We start from the raw sequence: 19,029 nt of genomic DNA, 5'->3' as shown, positions 1-19,029 counted from the left end.
ACAGGTTCATCTTATGAATCCTGATTACGTTCCCAAACCATGCTGTGCACCTACCAAACTAAACGCCATATCAGTTCTTTATTTCGATGATAATTCTAATGTAATCTTGAAGAAATACAGGAATATGGTAGTAAGAGCCTGTGGATGTCACTGACAAACAGTCTTCATGTGGACTCTGTGATTCTACCATGAACTACCTTCCATAATTTTACGAACTACCTGACAGTGGGGAGAAAAAAGTTGATGAATCACCTTTCAAAACACCATTTATGTGCCTTGTGCGAGGAAAGGGCTTGTGGAACCACATGGTGTGGTGTGAGCAAAGAGCTGGAATTCTTCAAATGCGACCCTAAGCTGCAGTGGCTGCTCAGCTCTGCAACTGGAGCTCGCAAAGCAGCAATATGCCTGCACACGTGCTTATTGGCTGGGATGGTCTTAATCTCATCTAGCAGCTTGGCCTTATCAGTTGCTTGGATGTGTGCTACAGTTTAAGCAGATGGACATCCAACACCCAAAACCAGTGAGTCTTTTGAGGGGAGAGGGTCGCTAAAGAGCATTGTTACTACATCTGACTTAGTATATACCATGTGTACAATAGTAATACGAAATTCCTAAGGGTAGGAATTGCCTTTTGTCTATAAGGACCAGCTGTTACACCTCTCCTGTTAGTCTTCTCTGAAACCTATCATGATAGCATGCATTGTGCCAAAGCAAATCTTTTGGGTACCTTGGTCTCTGAGCACAGTTTAAATCTGATGCTGAGAGAGTAAGATGGCTTGGCTGCATCCTGTGTTAGAAATACTAGCATGAACTTAAGATCGTGGCTGATCTTTCCTGATCAGGGTTTGACTGTGAGTAGGGTAACTTCACATATTTGTTCTTACATGACTTCCTTCCACTCCCTGAGTGGAGCTGCCTCATCTTACTACCACTTGCCCAGGAAGGAAGTCTGGACACTTCTCCAGCTGTAAGTCAGACGTAAAAGTTTAGGGGCCATTCATTCTCTAGTTGGACAATTTATTTACAGGAAGACAAAATGTCAGCAACTGACTTATTCAAATATTTGGCCAACTCTTCCCCTTCAACTCATGCAACTAACAAACTGGTATAAAGGATGCATTCACACGGTAGCCACGGTTTGTCTAGCAGAAGCTAACAGCAAATTGTTTTGATCAATATTAAACTTGTATTAAATGCACTTACCTCTTGATTCTTGCATTTAAAAGGCTTCTTGTAAATACAAGCTATAATTTATTGCACTTTTCACTGTATATTCATTGTGCTGTATCATTTATAGAAAGACTGCTTTTTAAAAAAGTTTTTATTTAGAAAAATCTCAGTGTAAACAATTGTATCACTTCGATTTTATACAAGAAACTCATGAGATTGTGCTTCACTAGAAAGTTGTTAAAAACATGATAATAAAGGCTTTCTTTAAGGCAGAAGTATGTACATTGATCTAACACATCTGCCATACAACACTTAGCTTCCATTGTGGATTTTTCACCTTTGCACATTTTTAAATTGAACAGAACCAAAAGGTTCTTGACAGACAGTGAAGTACCACGAGCTATCCACTGATTTTAAAGTTCATTACTGTTTTACTTTTTTTTTTAATGAAAACAAACCTACTCCATATGATGGATAAGATCAGAATTTTGACAGATTAGTCAAATTAGCCTGTAGTTTGTCACATTCATTCCATGAGTTTCTGTGCACACACGGGATGGCAGAATTCAGTCCTTGGTTTGCTGCTGTCATTGTACTCTGACAGTACCTGCAGTGTAATTCTTTGGCTTTCAACTGTCAAACCTGGAGCATCTTATGCACCAAAGAACAGATCCATATCATAATCCAAGGCAACAGGGAGGGCATGGGCCTAACATTCAAACTTAGCAACACTTACACCTGGAAAAAAGGTTAAGGCTCAAGAAGAGTGGGGAACTGTTTTAGACGACTGTCAAACAGAGCAGAAAAATTACTTATATTGTACTACTTGTTCTCCAAGTGCTCTGACTAAAGAGCAGGTCAACACAAAGGTGAAGGTAGGAAATGCATGTAATCAGCTGTGAGGTCTAACCGATCATTTAATATTAACGAAGTAGCTATAATAGAGCCAGTTTGCTTTGACTCTATATAAATAGAGCATAGTTACTCCTCTGGAGCTAAAAAGCAGTCTACAACAAAAAAACATCCACCTGACACGTACACTATGGCATCAGTAATGTTCAGGCACATGTTACAGTACCATTGCTTTCATTATGGCTGACCTCCCATGCAGAGAGGATTAAGAGGAAACAGCTCGTGGTGGCCTGGTATCTTCCAAATGTGTGTTTTCAGCCTCCTGTGACTTTTCATTTCTTACCCAGCAGCCATATTAAGACAAACAGGTTGGAAGTACCATTGTAGAGGCAGTAGTTATTTCACACAGCTGCAGCTTTCAGCTTTCTAGCAATAGTGTGCAGTTTGGAAGGATTACTTTTTTTAACCAAATCTAACCTGAGGACAAAAACATTCTGCTGGTGCCCTTAATTTGGTTTTCTTAATGTATTTTAGTCTCAATGGAAACCATTTACACTTCACTGCGGGAATGCAGAAATGTAGCAATGCTACTAATACTGAAAATACTCTCCGTTTGCATATAACTACTTGTCAGTTCTCCTTCACAAGTAGGGTAACTTGCCTTTAACACACACACAGAGGGAAGATACCAATGTTCAGTACATTCCATTTCCTAAAAACAAACCAACAAACAAAAAAGCCCCAATTCCCACCCCACCCCCCAACATACTATTTGAAAATTAGCAATGCCTTAAATCCCTCAACTACCGTACAGAGACAGCCAGGGACAGAGCATTGAGACTTTTATTACAACTCATCCCTTGCCTGACGCAAAACAAAGCTATGCAGTGATTCCAGATCTCTCGTTCCGTTGTGTTCACTGACTTTCTTTCCACCTCGGAAGAGCAGAAGCGTAGGATATCCACGTACCTTCAAAAGACACACAAATGAAACTTGTTACTGATTTCCAGACTCACTGGTATTTATCTGACTCTGAAAAGCTACCAAACCACTCTAAATAAACAAATTGATTTAATTAAAGATAAAAAAAACAAACAACCACACAACAAAAAAGCACCAGAACTTTCACTGCCAACCTGCAATTTCTAAAAATTGTTAAGTGGGAAAATACATGGTACTCTAGGCTCTTCCATCAGCAACTTGAAGGCCAGCTTTATCTTCCATTGTGTGGCCACCAGATCCACAAGCCAACCTTTATTTTCTAGGAAGAGAACATTTCAGTGGCTATACCACAAGACTGGTGGTTTCAGAAGGCTGCTGGCTCTCAAAGCAGGAATTCCTTCACCTTTTTCCAGTAGTGAGAATGACCAAGTCTGAGCAAACTATCAGTGAAAGAAGCCGTGCCGTCAGGTGCATTTCTGGGCTACATTTCTGTTTGCTTTTGCTAACGGAGAACACGGTTGTGCCGTCACCAGGCACCCACAACACAGCAGCCAGCTGGGCTGCATGCTGGAGCTTCTAGCTTTGGTACACAATACTATCCAGTTCATTACAGCTCTTTCACACTTACAGAAAATCTGTTGCAGACATTACGTTCTACAGTGCAGTCTACTTCTGCTATTTTGACATCAGTCAAACCTGGAAATTGCTCTTTGGCAAGGCTCTCCCAAGTCGGAGCCAAGTTCTTACAGTGACCACACCTAGAAACAAAGAAAGAGATTTGTTTAGCAGATACACCTTCCCATTTATCTCTGTCTAACTGCAATATCTGCAAGTTTAACAAGCTGCCTTTCCCATCCCCTAATGATTTAGGCCTCCAACTCCCTTGCACTGTTATGTCAGTCAAATGAGCTAAAGAAATAGAAGTGAACGATATCCTCTAAGCACAGCACTGAGGTAGTCTTCACTCTCTTCTTCTGGAATGGTATTCTGGTTGTCAGCACTTCACAGAGGAAAACAAAACCAAATAAGAGAATTTTTAAACAAAAAACCACAGACACATAGATATGAACGTGTTTTGAATAAGATATAGAATGTTTGCACCACTAATTAAGCTTTTCAAACAGTGAATTAATTAATAATAGTTCATCAGGTAGTACATGCCATTTATGGTTAGTTTAAATGGCCTGAGTTTAATTACCTAAATGAGATTTTGATTTCCCTACTGAATTTCCTCCAGTTCCTAATTGCCTCCTTCAGTAAAGTAGCAACTCCCGGTGCTGGAAATTCAATTTTAATAGACACATTTCTCAGCACAGATTCTCTGTTTGAGATACACACTGGTAGTTGAATGCACTTTTCCACAGGGTACACACTGAAGGACTAGCGTCAGAAGAGAAAACGATGTTGTAAAATGGCAGGAATTAGAACCAAGTATTAATGTTGTTGATAGTTTGAACAGGGCTTGGCCAAGTTAGTAACTTGAACTTCTTATTGCTTTCAAGAAGAACTTCCAAAGTGCTTCAGACTTTAAGTCGGTGCTCATTCTATTCTAACCAGCTGCACCTTAACTAGGTAATTAGAACAGCCCTTTAATTGCCCTGAAGCTAGATCAGGGCATTCACAAAAACAATGAAAGATATCTCTGCTAAAGTTCACTTAACAGAAGCCTACATATGTTTAAACCACCTTGTTAAGGTACAACACTATAAAAGCTTTTTTGACTATGCACAAAATCTAACAGAAACAGGACAGTTTTTATGCTTATCATGCAAGTTAGCAGGAATATTTATCCAAAACTAACTGAAGTACAGAACTAGCAAGCAATATAATAGTGTTTGCTGAGCCCAGTGAAAGTTAATTCACTTGGAAGAGAAAAAGGTGATTTATAGGCAGTGCACTGTAACTGTATACATAAGCATGACTTTGAGAGCTAAAACTGGATATCAGCTACATAAATATAAGCAGTATTTTCCTAAATGGTGGCTTCCTGAACTTTACAGCCAGGGAGAGCATACTGATTAAGAACATGATTTTTTCCAGCAACACCCCAGCAGATTATCACAACAAGTTGGCTAAATTGCCACGCTATTAGGAAAATGTAAATATAAATTCTCAGTTGTTTTTAGTTATCTGTGATTTTTCCATATGACTCTCAGATGGCCAACTCCCACATCTGCCAACAAGCTCTGGGTTCCAACTAGAATCTTTCTGCTTTGTGCACAGGTGTCAACTGAATACTGAATTTAACAATGAGTTCTGCTGGTGGCACAGCAGAATGGGCACAGAATCTATCTCAGTCTCCCACAGTGCACAGAAAGGATAAAGTGAAGAGAGAGCAGTAAACAGAGCAAACGTGAAGGTGTGTGGAGTGGGGGCTGTTTCTTAACACAGTGGTGTCAGATACATTCCCACATCCAAAAGCAGATCTAGACATAGAACAGGCAGCAAATCACACTGCAGTAAAAAGAGTGACAACACTGGAAAAAACGGCATCATTTAGACTATACAGAAGTGCAAGTTTTCCTAGTACTTCTTTCTCACAATCAGAAACGGAGTCACACCTACTGGCAAAGTTAAGAGGCAATATTTTGATACTCCTGAGTGCATCTTGAAATAGGTTGCATTTACCTGTGTTGCTTTGCAATAGTTATGATCTACCGCCACAAATAAAAGATCTTTCTACATCCCTCGTGGGATGGCAGGTCTCAAATCAGAGATGCATTATCTTTCACAGTGACATTCAACGTAATTTTCTTCTGTCCTCCCACACTAGGTTTCTTCTTCATCCAGGAAATGGATGAGAAAGACAGCAAACAAATTTCGTGAAATTCCATCAGACATATATAGGATGAAGTCCAAAAACCAGAGAGACAAACTTGAATAACTGTTTCAGTCTCAGAAAGGAAAATATTCTGTGCTTTTGTACTACTAGGGTCTTATCCCAGCTTGAATGCTAGGCTGTGCTGGCCATGCCAGAAATGGCAGAGGCCAGATAAGAAGGACATCATTACTTTTTTTCCCCAATGCTTTCATCTCAGTGTGCGCCTACACCATCTGCATCAATCATTTCTACCACAGGTTGCTGTAAGAATATATTACACAGAGCATTTAATAAAGTGTTAAAGTCACCACTTGTGCCAATTAGTTTTTTAAACAGATATTTGAAGAGTGACAGCCCATTATCCAAAGCTCCACAGTCTGTACCAATTTTCAGGTGCTCAAGTAATGCTTCCCAGAGAAACTGGTTGTGGCACAGAGATCCCAATGCTGGCACGTTCTCCTTTCTCAACCAGCACTGCCGATAGCCTTCCTTCAGCTTACCCTAATCAAGGCATAGGAGCATGCTAAGCCTGTGAAGAAAGCTTTTCTCTCCTTGTTACCTGACATTAGCTGCAGGTTAACATGGTAAAGCCTCTCTATCAGCCTTTCCACAGAGAGGAATCCCAGGAAAGCTAGAAGAGACCCAATTTTTGGCTGCAACTCTTGCCAACACACTCATTTTTCAGTTAATTTGCACTTCGGATCTAGGCAACAAATGCAGTACTGCAGAGGAACTCAAAGGCCTACAACAACTAATGCACAAATTAAAATAATAACTCTGAAAAGGAGATACAAATTACTTACCATGGAGCATAGAATTTAATAAAGGTGATTCCCCTAGCAATGGTTTCATCAAAGTCTTTTTCAGAGAGAGAAAGCACTGTAGCCTGCTAAAAAAGGAAAGTAAAATCATTGTTGTATGTTTAACACTGGCCAAATGAGCATTTAGCTACCTGAGAGGGAAACTCAAACTGGGAAAGACAGCATTACTGATGGTATGAACAAGATTAAAAGCAATATACTTCACATTTACCCCTTAGCTACTTTCCATCCTTAGAGAGATCCATATCTGAAGAAATAAAACATGCCCGTTTTCAGGGGACTTTACTAACAGGCAAACTTATATATGCTCAAAAAAAAAATCACCTTCCCTTCAATACGCTGTCATGCAAGCATTTCAAGAGCAATGATGAGAGCAGTTGGCATAAAACCTGTGATGGCTGATGGAGAGTTTGTTCCATGAGGAACTTATGGCATACTAGAGTTGTCTTGACAGCTGATCTCCCTCTGCTATATCCCTGTGTTGCAGACACAGAGAAAGCTGTTAGCAGAAACACGTATCTGGCTGCCAGGAGAACATCACCACACCACACTCACACGGACGCCATGAAGAATTTTTCCTCCTGATAACATCAGAAGCAATGGCACAGGAGAGAAGGGAGGACTGCACAGTGCTTAAAGGCAGCCTCACACATTGTATGAGAGCACAGAACCATAACTAACTGGATTTTTGTGTGACACCTTTACAGATGGGAGGGATTCAAAATAAATAAATGAGTGAATCTTGTGCCTATAAAGGTTTCAAATTCAAATGAAAGCAAAACAAACACAAGAGCGCAGCTGCCAGGATTATCAATTCTGCAGTGGAAGTTCTATGAAGAGAAGCCAAAAAGAGACTTGAACGCAGACAGTGACAGCATCTTGTGTTGGTCACTCTGCCTTAACACATCTGGATCATTTTTGAGTACTTTGGGTAAGTGTGGCTGCTCTGAAGCCTGACAGATATAAAAGTTCAGCTTTTGTGAAATGACTGACATGCAGTACGTCCATGTAAGATAAGAACTCACACAGGGTTGGAACACAACATTGGAACACAGATTTGGAGTCAGAACTCATGGCTTTTGCTGCCTGAGGTACCAGCTGTGGCTGCTAATCACAGTCAGTGCTTCCTGGCTACATGGGCTAGAATCCTGTAGACTCATGAGACGAAATCCAGAACCAAGGTGTTTGAAGGTGAACAACCAAGCAGTTGTGGCAATACTGAGTTGAGATGTAAAGTTGCAAAGAAAAAAAGTTTAGTACTACACTGTATCTACTATTATTTAGGAAAAAAAAAAAAACAAAAAACAAACCTGCCTCCCCACAGTCTTTTCCCTTTTGCATGTGCAGTGGTGCAGTCAAGGTGTAAGTGGGAATTTGCATCATACATAGTTTATGTTATTTCTCTAACAATAGAGAGTGAAGACTAATTACTTCCTGCATTGCACTAACACCAGCTTGTTAATACCTTCCAAATATGAGGTCAATTTAAAAAGTTGAGAAAGATGAAAACTGCATCTCTTAATATCACTATCTGGAAGCCACCTTACACAAGATGAGCAACCCAACTGGAAGAAGCCAAATAGGAAAGGTAATATTCTCTTGTGAGAAGCTGCATATAAGCAGCTATATATATAAATATATAAATATATAAAATATAAATATATTAATAATATAAATATTTTTAATTATGTAAATATTTATATTATGTAAGTATAATGTACATCACAAAGGACTGTAAATCACCATCCCTTACTTTCTGGGCAGAATTGTGTTTTCCATATTTGATAAAACAGAACGCTTAAAAATTATCCCTAATTATTCTACCAGACCAATTTGATATTCAGCTGTAAGAAAAATGGCAGATGAAATGCAGAAGTGATGAAAAAAGACAGAGTTACATGACATGAAGCACAGCTATGCAAAGATGATGAAGTTATTCCTGACAGTCCTTGGCAATATTCATAAACCCTCCAGTTGCTACAAGCAGGATTAAAATAAGCCTCAGAACCCAAGGAGTTTTATTGCCACAGTGCACACTGCCCTGAGACATTTAGATCAATCTTCATCGTCTTTGCCTGTTTGCTGTTTCTGCAGAGAGTCTGTAAGAATGGAGATCTGGCTTTTTTTCAAGTGGCTCAGCACTGTATGCCTTTTCCTTGGGTTCAAGTGAGAATCTTGCAAGTGACATTCATCTCCCTAGCAACAAAGCATGCTGTCACACATATGGAGGTGCCAGCAGTTCAGCACACCAAAAAAAGACCACACTTACAACACTGTCTAAATCACTTACTGCAACCATTAAAATAAAAGGAGGTAGTTGTTCATTACATTCTGTAACTCAGGTTAGTAAAAGTATCAGTAAGATTTACGGCTGGATTCCCCTCACTAATTGCTGAAAAGAAAATTAAGAAAATACTTGGCCCAGCTCACATCTAGAAACTGTGGGTCTAACAGAGAGAAAAACACATGGAAAACTTGGACAGGCTGCAGAAACTCTGTTAATACAGTAGCAGAGTGCAGGAGCACTTACCTCAGCCTGGGTGGGTTCTGCAGGTGGCTGTGGGGCTTCTGTGGGTTTACTTGCTGGTGGTTCTTTCCCAGAGCTCTGTAGTTGGGAATCCACATACTCCTTCAAGGAATCAAAGTCCCTCTTCCCTTTGTACTGGTCACCCTACAATTATCAAATAGCTTGTGTGAGTGTAGTTAATCTAACACAGGTGTAGGTCGTTCCAAAAGTAATGCCTCCTATTTATTCCCACGGAAATGATAACAGCTACAAAGAGCACAATAGTACCATTTGATACAGCAAATTCCCAGTTTCAAAACAAAGACCATTAGCTCTGCATTTTCACCAGCGATGAACAAGAGCCTGCATGCCGTGCTCAGAAAAATCTGCACCAGCAGTGGTGACCCACTGGCACTGCTGCCACTGCTGAAATGCCCTACCCACCAGCTCACTGTGCTACCTTCTTGTTCATATCCATTATAGCAGGACAGGGTCAATCCACATTCATTCCTCACAGGGCTTCTGCTACCTCAATCTAACCAATGAGGGTGTTGTGATGCCAGTCAGTTATGACAGAATGGGTGACAGCATTACGGACAACAATGCTGGATGGCTGAACCAGCAGCCCTCCTCTTCCCCCATATTACTGAACAGTACAATAGTGGCTAGAAGGACTTCCAGGAATCTCTGTGTTACATTATTGGAAAGTTGCTGTTTTTGTGGGGTTTTTTTTACATTTAAATATATCGTATCAGCCCATAAACAAACGTGATCATGATGGCAGAAAGTCACCAGGGAATACCAACACTGCCAGTGGAGACAGGCCAGTTTAACGTCAAGAGAAATACATTGTTCAGACAAACGGCTGAGATTCATATTAGCCAAATACAATAGCAGTGATCTGAGTTCTTTCACTGCACCCTTTATTCACTGCAACTTAAACTTCAATAATTATGAAAAAAAAAAGTCTGGCTTTTGAGAAAAAACACAGCTAACTTTTCAACGCTGAGCCATTACAGTTCTGGCAAGTTATCCTGCCCTTTGTAGCCATGTTAAAAATAAAAATAAAGCAGTTGGAAAATCATGCTGGAGCAACAGCAGAACATTTCCTGTTCTTCAAACTAAATCCATGAACAGACTGAATTCTTGCTAACTGAAAATGCTTCTAACCTTGGATGTGCCATTTTATCCAATTCGAGCTCTCTTTCAGTTACACATGATAAGCAACACTACGACTCACAGTATGTTTGCTACTGTTCACGTATGCAGCATTAAAATATGCAGTATATAAATATTTTACTTTCCCCAGACTTCAGAACATGGCATCTCTGAATTTCTACAGGGAAACATCAGCTGGGTGCACAAGACCCTCACTCACAGAGTCTGCATGAAGATTTCTATAAAGGAAAATGTCCATTCTCAGACATCACTCATCAGATTGGCATCACTTACAGATAAGAACCCTTTGATACAGATTATGAAAATTGAATATATTTTTATTACTTCTATTTCATCTAGTGTTCTACAGGAGGTAGAGTCTTAAGATAAACAGAGAATTCCTCTCACATTAGCAAACTTCAGGATAGTGCTTTCTTTCAGATTTATGAACACCGCTCAGTTGTTTGCAGAGAACACTGAGCAAAACGTTCTAACTTTTACCTGTGGATCAAGTATATCTCTTCTAGTACTGGTTTGAACCTGCAACATCTTTTGTGTCACAAGTGGTCTCTCATATACAACCACTTGACCTTTTTTCCCAGGATCCAAGCATAGTCCATGTATTATTCAGGAAAAAACAGTCTGAGCTTGCAGACTCACCTTTTCACCATTCCTAAACCAGAGGAGTGTAGGATAGCCACGAACTTGATTTTCAGAGCAGACCTCATAATGCTGGGTACAGTCGACCTACGATTTGGAAAAAAAAAAATATATATATAAACCATTCAATGTGTAAAATAAACACACAATAAGCATTAGAGCCTCCCTCATATTCAAAAATTCCAGAAAAATACATGAACAGTGAATACATAGCTTGGCAAAAGCCAGTGCCGAGTATTTTCTTGACAACAGTTATTTCAGCCTTCCAAATAATGTTCTGGTTGTGTCGCTGGGAGGCTGTGTGTATTTTTGCTTTTATTTCAAGAGGGACAACAGAGGGAGGGAGGAAGTAGAAGAAACAGCAGCAAAGAACAATGGGAACGTAAGTATTCTAGTTAAATACTTGGAATACTAACGTGCAAAGGCTTTAAAACAATGGATAAGCCAATATATCTTCACCTGAAAGTAAGACTACTCTTTGAAATCAGAAGGCATGTCAACAGCTAGGAAGTTAACTTCACTCCAAAGGAAATTCCAAGTGCGTAGCACCGTTCAATTCTAATTTGTCATAAACCAATCTATAAAGTTACCTGCTCATAATCTTTCCCAAAGCAAACAGATAACTTAGGCACTTAAGTCTTTGCTCTACACTTGGATTTTGAATTTTACACTAGAAATACTTTGACCCAGATCCCTGAAGATCAGTTCTAAACATTAAACACAACCATGCCAGAGATAGCATTGCTGCTAAGACACTATTTCCCCAGATTACACAAAGGTCATGGTTGAACCTTCTTAGAAACAGCTGTATTTCCTGTTTAATTACAGACCTAATATCTTAGCCAACACATTTAAAATAGCTTCATAATGTATACAGTTAACCAAAACTGACTAAACATCAAGACAAATCTCAGTGGCTTTATTAGAGAGCAAATATCAGCAACAGGGACAACTGTGAACACAACAGACAATTGAACATGGCTTCTGAAAATTTTTGGTTTATATTCCTCTGGATAACAGACTGGTAACTTCAAGAAGATATTGAAGCTAAGCAATGATTTTATCAGGCACTCCACATTCTTCAAAAGTTAATCAGCATTTACAAATTTGGTGCAATGGGTATCAAAGCAACATTAGTTTCTGATACTTTAGTCTCAGAGGGGAGTGTATTTTATATCAACCTGGTCTCAACAGTAGATACATGTCTCCTCTAGAGTTTAACCATGCTGATCTGCTCTCTGCATCTGTGGCATATCTGAATTAGCAATTATCAAAGCATTTCACAGGGAAAAAAAAGTCAAGTTCATCACCCCTAGTAACAGCTGAAAATACTATGAGAGCAGAGACATAGACTGCTGGTTTCTTGTCTCTCTGCAGGACAGATAGCACTGCTAAGTGTCATGGAAGCTTTCAGACCAGTGAACCTATCTGAAAGCTTAAGGATATGAAAATTGAGCCCTGTCAGCTTTCCACTAGTGACAAATACAGGGAGGTTCACATCATTAGCGACCTGAACTTAGGTATGGGTCAGCAAATAAAGCCAGTAACTAGAATTGCCAGACCACCTGCATACCTCTGCACAGAAGTCACTCCATGTACAAATATCAAGCTCCCATGGTAAATACACCACAGAATCTGGTTATCATCCCTAAGAGAAATAGTAAAGCAGGACAAGGTATCAGTTTTTAGGGTGGGAGACCCCCTGAAAACTTTAGAAAGCTCAATGGGAATAAACAGCAAAAATTTAAAAAGTATTTAGACTTATTCCCAAGTCTCTCTGAAACACAGGAAGGAGTATGCAATGTTTCTAACAAGTTCTTGTTTAAAATGAGGGAGTCCTGTTAATTGTAACTAAACAACCATCTCTTCCAACATAAAGTAGAATACTGAATGTGTGAGAAGAAAATAACCATCATAAAATTAAAACAGGAACTATGAATGTGAAGAGATTTAAAAGCTATTATTTGCAAATCACAGAATGAACAGCACGGCAGTTGATTGAAACATCTGTATGCAAAAACATCTGCAAATTAAGAAAAGAGTACGTCACCTACCTTGCCAATCTTTACAGTTTCTGAATGTTCAAAGGCCAGAGCCAGCTGTTCCCAAGTTGGGGCCAAAGCCTTGCAGTGACCACACCAAGGGGCAAAGAATTTGATGAAGTGATTACCTTTGAAGTCAAAGAAAAAGATTTAACTCTTTTGGAATTAATTTGGCTGCCATTAAAGGCTAGGCATTAATCTCTGTCTGCAAATTTATCATGGTATTTCCTGGGTTAAAGATAGGAAACACTGTGAATGAAAAGCCAGGGCAGAATATTTCAGCAATTAGGTTTTCAAAACTGTATGCAGTCCCTCAGTGTTGCCAATTTCCCTGAAGATCCAAGCAGCTTTACAGACTCAAGCCAACAAATGAAGTATTAGAACTACTACTAAACCTAACAGTTTTCTAGAATATCTAATTCTACTATGTCAATCCCTTGCCCTATTACACAGTAGAAAGAACCAAGGCATGTGTGTTTGTAACAGCATAAAGCAAAGTACAAATTAGATTTCAACGTACAAATTTCTAGGCAAACACCACTGCTCTGTGTCCAAGAGCTGCCTAAATAATTTTCTTCATCTTACAATTCTCTCTGTTTCTACCTTGCAAAAACTGCTGCTTTTGTAGAATTTCATGGCATTTTACAGAGAGGAGAGTCTCTCTGCTGCCTCACGCTAATATATTGTTTAAAATTATTATCCTACTTGCAGATTACCAGAATATGTGATATCCTTTCATTAGAATTACTATTAATTCAAGTTGCTGCCTGCTTTTGCACACATCAAAGCAATGCTCTCTTAATACAAAATAAAAATGAATTTAATGAAACCAAAAACAAAACAGACAAAAAAAAAAAACAGTTTGAAGGAAAAAAACAGTGATTGTGGGAAAACTTTAACAGAATTACAATCCTTTGAGAACCACTGTGGGGGCTAGAATTTCTGGTTCAGGGGGTTGTTCACAGAAGAAGGTCAGGCAAGAGATACCACAAAAATCACTAGGAAATGTAAACTGCAAAAGTACTTTAGTCTTAACTTGCCTACTGTGTACCAGGAATACCTTCAAAAATGATTGACTAGCTCTGCTTTGATCAAGTAAAGACAATACTGAAATTTCTCATGAATTAATTAAGAACACACAGTAGCTATTCTGTCTCATTTACTCTGTGATACTCTCTTCTGATTGAAAGAAAATAAATGTATCTTCTAGCCCCAGAGCACAGAAAAGGTAGACAGAAACTGTTTTTAAGAACCAAAGTCAACCTTCCAAGCGGAACTCCTAAGCCTTCAGCTAAATTTAAGCACTGTTGAAGTCAAGAGAGGACAACAGCTTTACAGATGATCATAAAGCTGCTCGACTATCAGGTATCACCGTGAGAATACCTCCTCCAATCATATATGAAAGCCAATGGACACATATTAAAACATTCATGCATGCACTAAACAACTGACAGAATCTTCTCAAACTGTTTAACGGTTTGTGTTTCCCTGATGGCTGAATGAAGAATCTACTGTAATTTCCACGTAATTCTCTGATAAGGCACACGTACAGGGAAATTTGCTGCAGAAAATCCTTCTTTACATTTTATATGATTCTAATTAATTAATTGGTTTCTTCAGGAAGCTTTAATGTCTGTTTCATTCACGTTATCACATGGGCATGAGCAGTTAATTTAATCTGGCCTTAACTCTACTGTCTTCTGGTTGGAGTGCTGTTCTTATGCTTTCTACTGGCGTGCAAAGTGTATGTAAATAAACTACAGCATTTTTACCCAGCATGTAGGTTCATCCTCTTTACTGAGGCATTACTGGAAAATTAACTGGGAAGGAGGCACGTTAAGAACCAATATTTCTGCTTCCCACTTCCCACTAGGCAGGTCTCTGTAAACAAGTCTCTCGTGCTTATGAAAGAGGTTACCTTCTGCTATGTGCGTCTTGAAATTGTCTGCTGAGAGTTCATACATTCCCTGCTTAGGTTCAGGGGCTTTTGGTGGTTCCACAGTAGATTCTGAATCCTATTCAAGAGGGAAGTACATTTCATGAATGAGTTAAGCATTTAATGTAAACTTATTAAAAAGATCACTGTTTGTGCATAATCATTTTCTAATTGTGCTCAGCATGTAGTTATATCTTGATTAGCAACAGCAATTAAAAATTCAGTTTTAGGCAAGGCTTGTCTAATATATGTAAGTGCTAACTCAACGGTTCTCCTAGAGATGATATTAGTTTAACTTATTTAACCAATTAGTTTAATCCCTTCCTGTAGACTACAGCATTATCAGCTAATAATCAAGCTAAAGATAGCATCCCACATTGTTAAGAGGAAATTATGCAATTTATCCTCTATTATAGACAAGTCACTTTTCTTACTCCAGAGATATTATAGCCTGAAGGTGCTAAATGAATTGACATAAAGAATTCAATCTTCAAATATCAAAACGCTAAACATTAAAAACTGCACTATGTACTTCCTGTAGTTTTAAATACAGGCACAAAATGTAGCTCATAGGATATCAGATTTTATTATTATTCTAACTTATGTGGAAGCTGCTCCACATCGTTTTCTCACTTGACTTTTATTCTCAGGAGCAGATTTTCTGCCAGAGACTGAAACCTAACCTATAGATAGAACAGCAAGTCTGCAGAAGGAAATATTTCCTTTTCCTATTCCCTTTCCACTTACAGATGGTTCCCCATTTAGTTTTTCCAACATCCAGTTTTCCAGCGTCTGGAAGTCTCTAGGGCCTTGGTATTTCAGAGGCTCTTGTCCTGGTTTAAGCAGCTTTAAACTAAAGGATTAAAATGCAGAAAAGAGTGAGGTAAAAATTCACACATGTGAAACATTCCAAGGAAGTTGAGACGCTTTATTAATTCACAGCAATTCAGCTCTCTTGATTATTCCCAATAATTCATTTCAATACCACACACCTCCCTCAACTTGAAGGGTAACTTCCAGAACTTAGGACTCTTTTTCATTCCCATATCAATTTTTACAGGGGATTTAAAAAACAACCAGTTTTTCATTCTTCTTTAATATTTTTCTTTCTCTTCTCATTTCACAAGTTGTAAAGAAATGAACATATGAAAGTGCTGAAAAGCAACACAATGCAAGTAATATTACGTATCCCAAGGTGGTAATAGATAACCATTCAATTCTTCCTTACTCAGAGTCTCTGCTATTCTTTCTATTTTTGTAAGGAACCGTGCCACAACATAAACTATACAAACATACAAAGGCAACCAGCGTTTGCTTCTGGGGATACTAAAATAAAGTTGCAAACTTCATTGTTTCTTGGTATTTCTAGCGGAACTAAGCCACAGATTGCCCTTAAGGACAATTCCTATTTCAATGAGGACTTTGCTATTTATAACTCTCAGCTTCTAATCAGAGTCAAAGCAAATGTAGCCATGGGTGGATGTCATGTTCAGCCTGTTGCTGAGGTCAGCAGTAGCACCAGGCAAAGAGAGCCCAGGGAAGGAAACTGAAAAGCATGGGCTGTGGAAAGTGCTTGAGAACAGGGTACTATGAGAGAGAGGAGGATAATTCTGGACTTTATTTGAACAGTTCATCTCCAAGACATAACACAGTTTCTTCGGAAGAAAGAAGAGCAAGAGTAGCATATATCACATCATACTTGGCAAGACAGTAAAAAGGATTAAATGGAATATAAGAGATTCACGGGGCTACAGAGAAAACTACCAAAACACAGAGCTAAGAAATTAGTTTCAACAAGTTGGCAGAAGATCATGGAAAACTCAAACAGAATGACACAGGACCAGATCTCCTTCTATACTTACGTAGGGTATCCTCGGACGCCAAATTCAGAGCACAGAGGAGTGTCTGTAGTACAATCCACTTTAACAACATAGACCTGTGGGTTTTCCATGTTGTTGTATTTATCTCCCAGATCATTCCAAGTTGGCTGGAGACGCTGGCAATGTCCACACCTGCAACAGAATGAACAAAATATTTCCTTACAGTTGTTCTCTTTAGAAGGGAATGAATCCTTGGAAAAGCCATACACAAAATAATCAGAGATGCTGATACATTTAAAAATAGCTAAGTTGGACATCTTCCATACTCAAACGCCGCTACAGTAAGTAACAGTGAATAGTACCATGTATCGTGTGACAACACTGCAAATGCCTTGTAAAAACCATCAAGAGAAGGCCTACTGAGCACCTTCTGAACCTAGAGATGCTATTAAGAAAAGCAGTCTGCATTTCCCAGCTGCCTAGAATTAAAATCACACGAGGCTGACCAGCTTTCTATACTCTCCAACATTTGAAAGTACCGTGCCTTTTAAGCAGCAGGAAAGAAGTCTTTCCAGAAGGATTTCCATTTCTCTTTAATGGCTGCTTTTGCCAATCTTTCAGTGCATCTAGAAATACACAACTGGATTAACCAGAAAACTTTTCAACTAGTATGAAAGCTGTTTTTGCCCTTGACATGACCTAGAAGGTCTACTTTTTAACACTTAAAACAGCATTAGGATGTCAGGGGAAATTGTTTCTTATTCCCTTCAGATCTTCCATTTAAAACAACTTCACTCATACAATTGGCTTTGAGCCCACTCGGAAAATCTGCACAGATTCACACCTTTCCAGCTTCTCTGGTTCATTGAGACAAAAAACATCACCATCTTTCAATCTTGATAAGATTCTGTTGCAGTTGGTCATACTGGGGGCATATATTCCCACCACGTAGAGGAATATAACCTCATTCTGAATTATAATGGTGAAGGAATACAATGTGTATTACTAAACTTAAATAATTCTTAAATATTTAACTTCAGACTGAAAACTGTCAACTCTCCATGGATGGAGCTCCAAGAGGATGACTTGGGATTCTCAGTGAACACTGACTGGTGCTCAATAACTGGGAATGGACATCTGTGAAAGGAAATCTCAAGTAATTCACACTTTTTTTTTTTTTAATATATATTTTTTTAAGTACACAACAGAACTACCTTATTCCTATTTAACACCGTGATCTTTGCTCTATACAGTTCACCATTCCCTTCCTTCTTCAGATTATATGAGCTGAAATTGAAAATATAGCAAGAAAAAGGCTCATATCTGAATCAGAAACAAACTAGTTAGTCATTCTCTGTTTTCATAAAAATTCAGTTTATATTTAAAGAAGTAAAAGGCAAGACTGTCCCCGAAATACTTTCTTCTAGAATGCCTCAGATATAACTGGAGACTATATAAAACCTGAGAATTCAAAACCAAAGACAGCAGGCCTGCATAACATTATGCATCTTTCTTAGTCCCATGCACATACTGTTATCATCCCCATTTTATATCAGAGGGACTGGAAGAGAAGAGCAGCCAGCAGGGATGGTAGAGAGCTATCAACAAGCAGCTCTGCCTTTCCTTTCCTGCATAATCTGTGTTTATAAAGATAAATCAATACGCAAAAGAAATGCTACAGAAAAGATTCAGATTGCTGAGAACAAAACAAAACAAAAATCCTTCTTCTTGTACACTACTAACATCAGGACATAAGGAGAGAGCTTTTTTTTTTTGTAAGAGTCTGCAGCTAAGTTGATCATCTGAACTCTAACCAATCAGTGCTTCTCCCCTGGAAGACCTGACAGTGGATTTCCTAGGCTAGGATTGGCTAGTGAGGAACAAAGACATTTTTGGATGTCACCAGCACATCCACAGTTCTGCACTTAGCTAAGGTAACTCCACAGCAAGACATGATGCAAATCATCACCTAACTTAAAAACACCCACACACCCTAGGTTAAGTAGGCACAAGCATCTTAGGACCAGCCCCCTCTGGACAAGAGAGTCCAGCCAAGATCAATTCCAGTCAAGATTTCAATACAACCACAACAAACTCTGGCAATCCAGCATGCTAATGCTTCAGTTCGGTTGACTTCCAGAATATGCTGAAAGATCACAGTGGTCAAAATAAGGCAATGAAACTACTCATCTGAGAGTCCTTCCAACTAAGGAATCGGGGAAACTTCCATTTTCTGTAGGTACACAACTGGTTAGGCCAAAATCTTAAGCTATTTGGTATCATTGAGAGTCAAACCTGTTC

The 19,029-nt window shown here is 38.9% G+C and overlaps 2 protein-coding genes across 4 annotated transcripts in view; one reads left to right on the top strand and one right to left on the bottom strand.

Annotated features, from left to right (window-relative positions):
* BMP6 (bone morphogenetic protein 6) overlaps positions 1–1,424 on the top strand; it is an 84,743-nt gene extending 83,319 nt beyond the window's left edge. The window contains exon 7 of the mRNA XM_042868767.1: positions 5–1,424. Coding sequence (XP_042724701.1) covers positions 5–154 — 150 coding nt within the window. The 3' untranslated portion in view covers positions 155–1,424. The remainder of the gene's footprint in view (positions 1–4) is intronic.
* Positions 1,425–2,847: 1,423 nt separating this feature from the next.
* The window catches only part of TXNDC5 (thioredoxin domain containing 5), a 39,775-nt gene continuing 23,593 nt past the window's right edge, over positions 2,848–19,029 (bottom strand). For 2 of the 3 annotated variants that reach the window (XM_042868770.1, XM_042868768.1), the window contains exons 2-10: positions 16,771–16,920; positions 15,656–15,761; positions 14,891–14,987; positions 12,985–13,100; positions 10,931–11,017; positions 9,137–9,277; positions 6,589–6,674; positions 3,593–3,722; positions 2,848–2,991 (exon numbers count right to left, since the gene is read on the bottom strand). In XM_042868770.1, coding sequence (XP_042724704.1) covers positions 2,869–2,991; positions 3,593–3,722; positions 6,589–6,674; positions 9,137–9,277; positions 10,931–11,017; positions 12,985–13,100; positions 14,891–14,987; positions 15,656–15,761; positions 16,771–16,859 — 975 coding nt within the window. In that variant the 5' untranslated portion in view covers positions 16,860–16,920 and the 3' untranslated portion in view covers positions 2,848–2,868. The remainder of the gene's footprint in view (positions 2,992–3,592; positions 3,723–6,588; positions 6,675–9,136; positions 9,278–10,930; positions 11,018–12,984; positions 13,101–14,890; positions 14,988–15,655; positions 15,762–16,770; positions 16,921–19,029) is intronic. The other variant, XM_042868769.1, reaches the window with a different exon arrangement.

Source organism: Lagopus leucura, unplaced genomic scaffold (genome assembly GCF_019238085.1).
Source record: "Lagopus leucura isolate 7727_CA_CO unplaced genomic scaffold, USGS_WTPT01 Super-Scaffold_100002, whole genome shotgun sequence".
Taxonomy (NCBI): Eukaryota; Metazoa; Chordata; class Aves; order Galliformes; family Phasianidae; genus Lagopus; species Lagopus leucura.
This window is presented reverse-complemented; position numbering and strand designations above follow the sequence as displayed.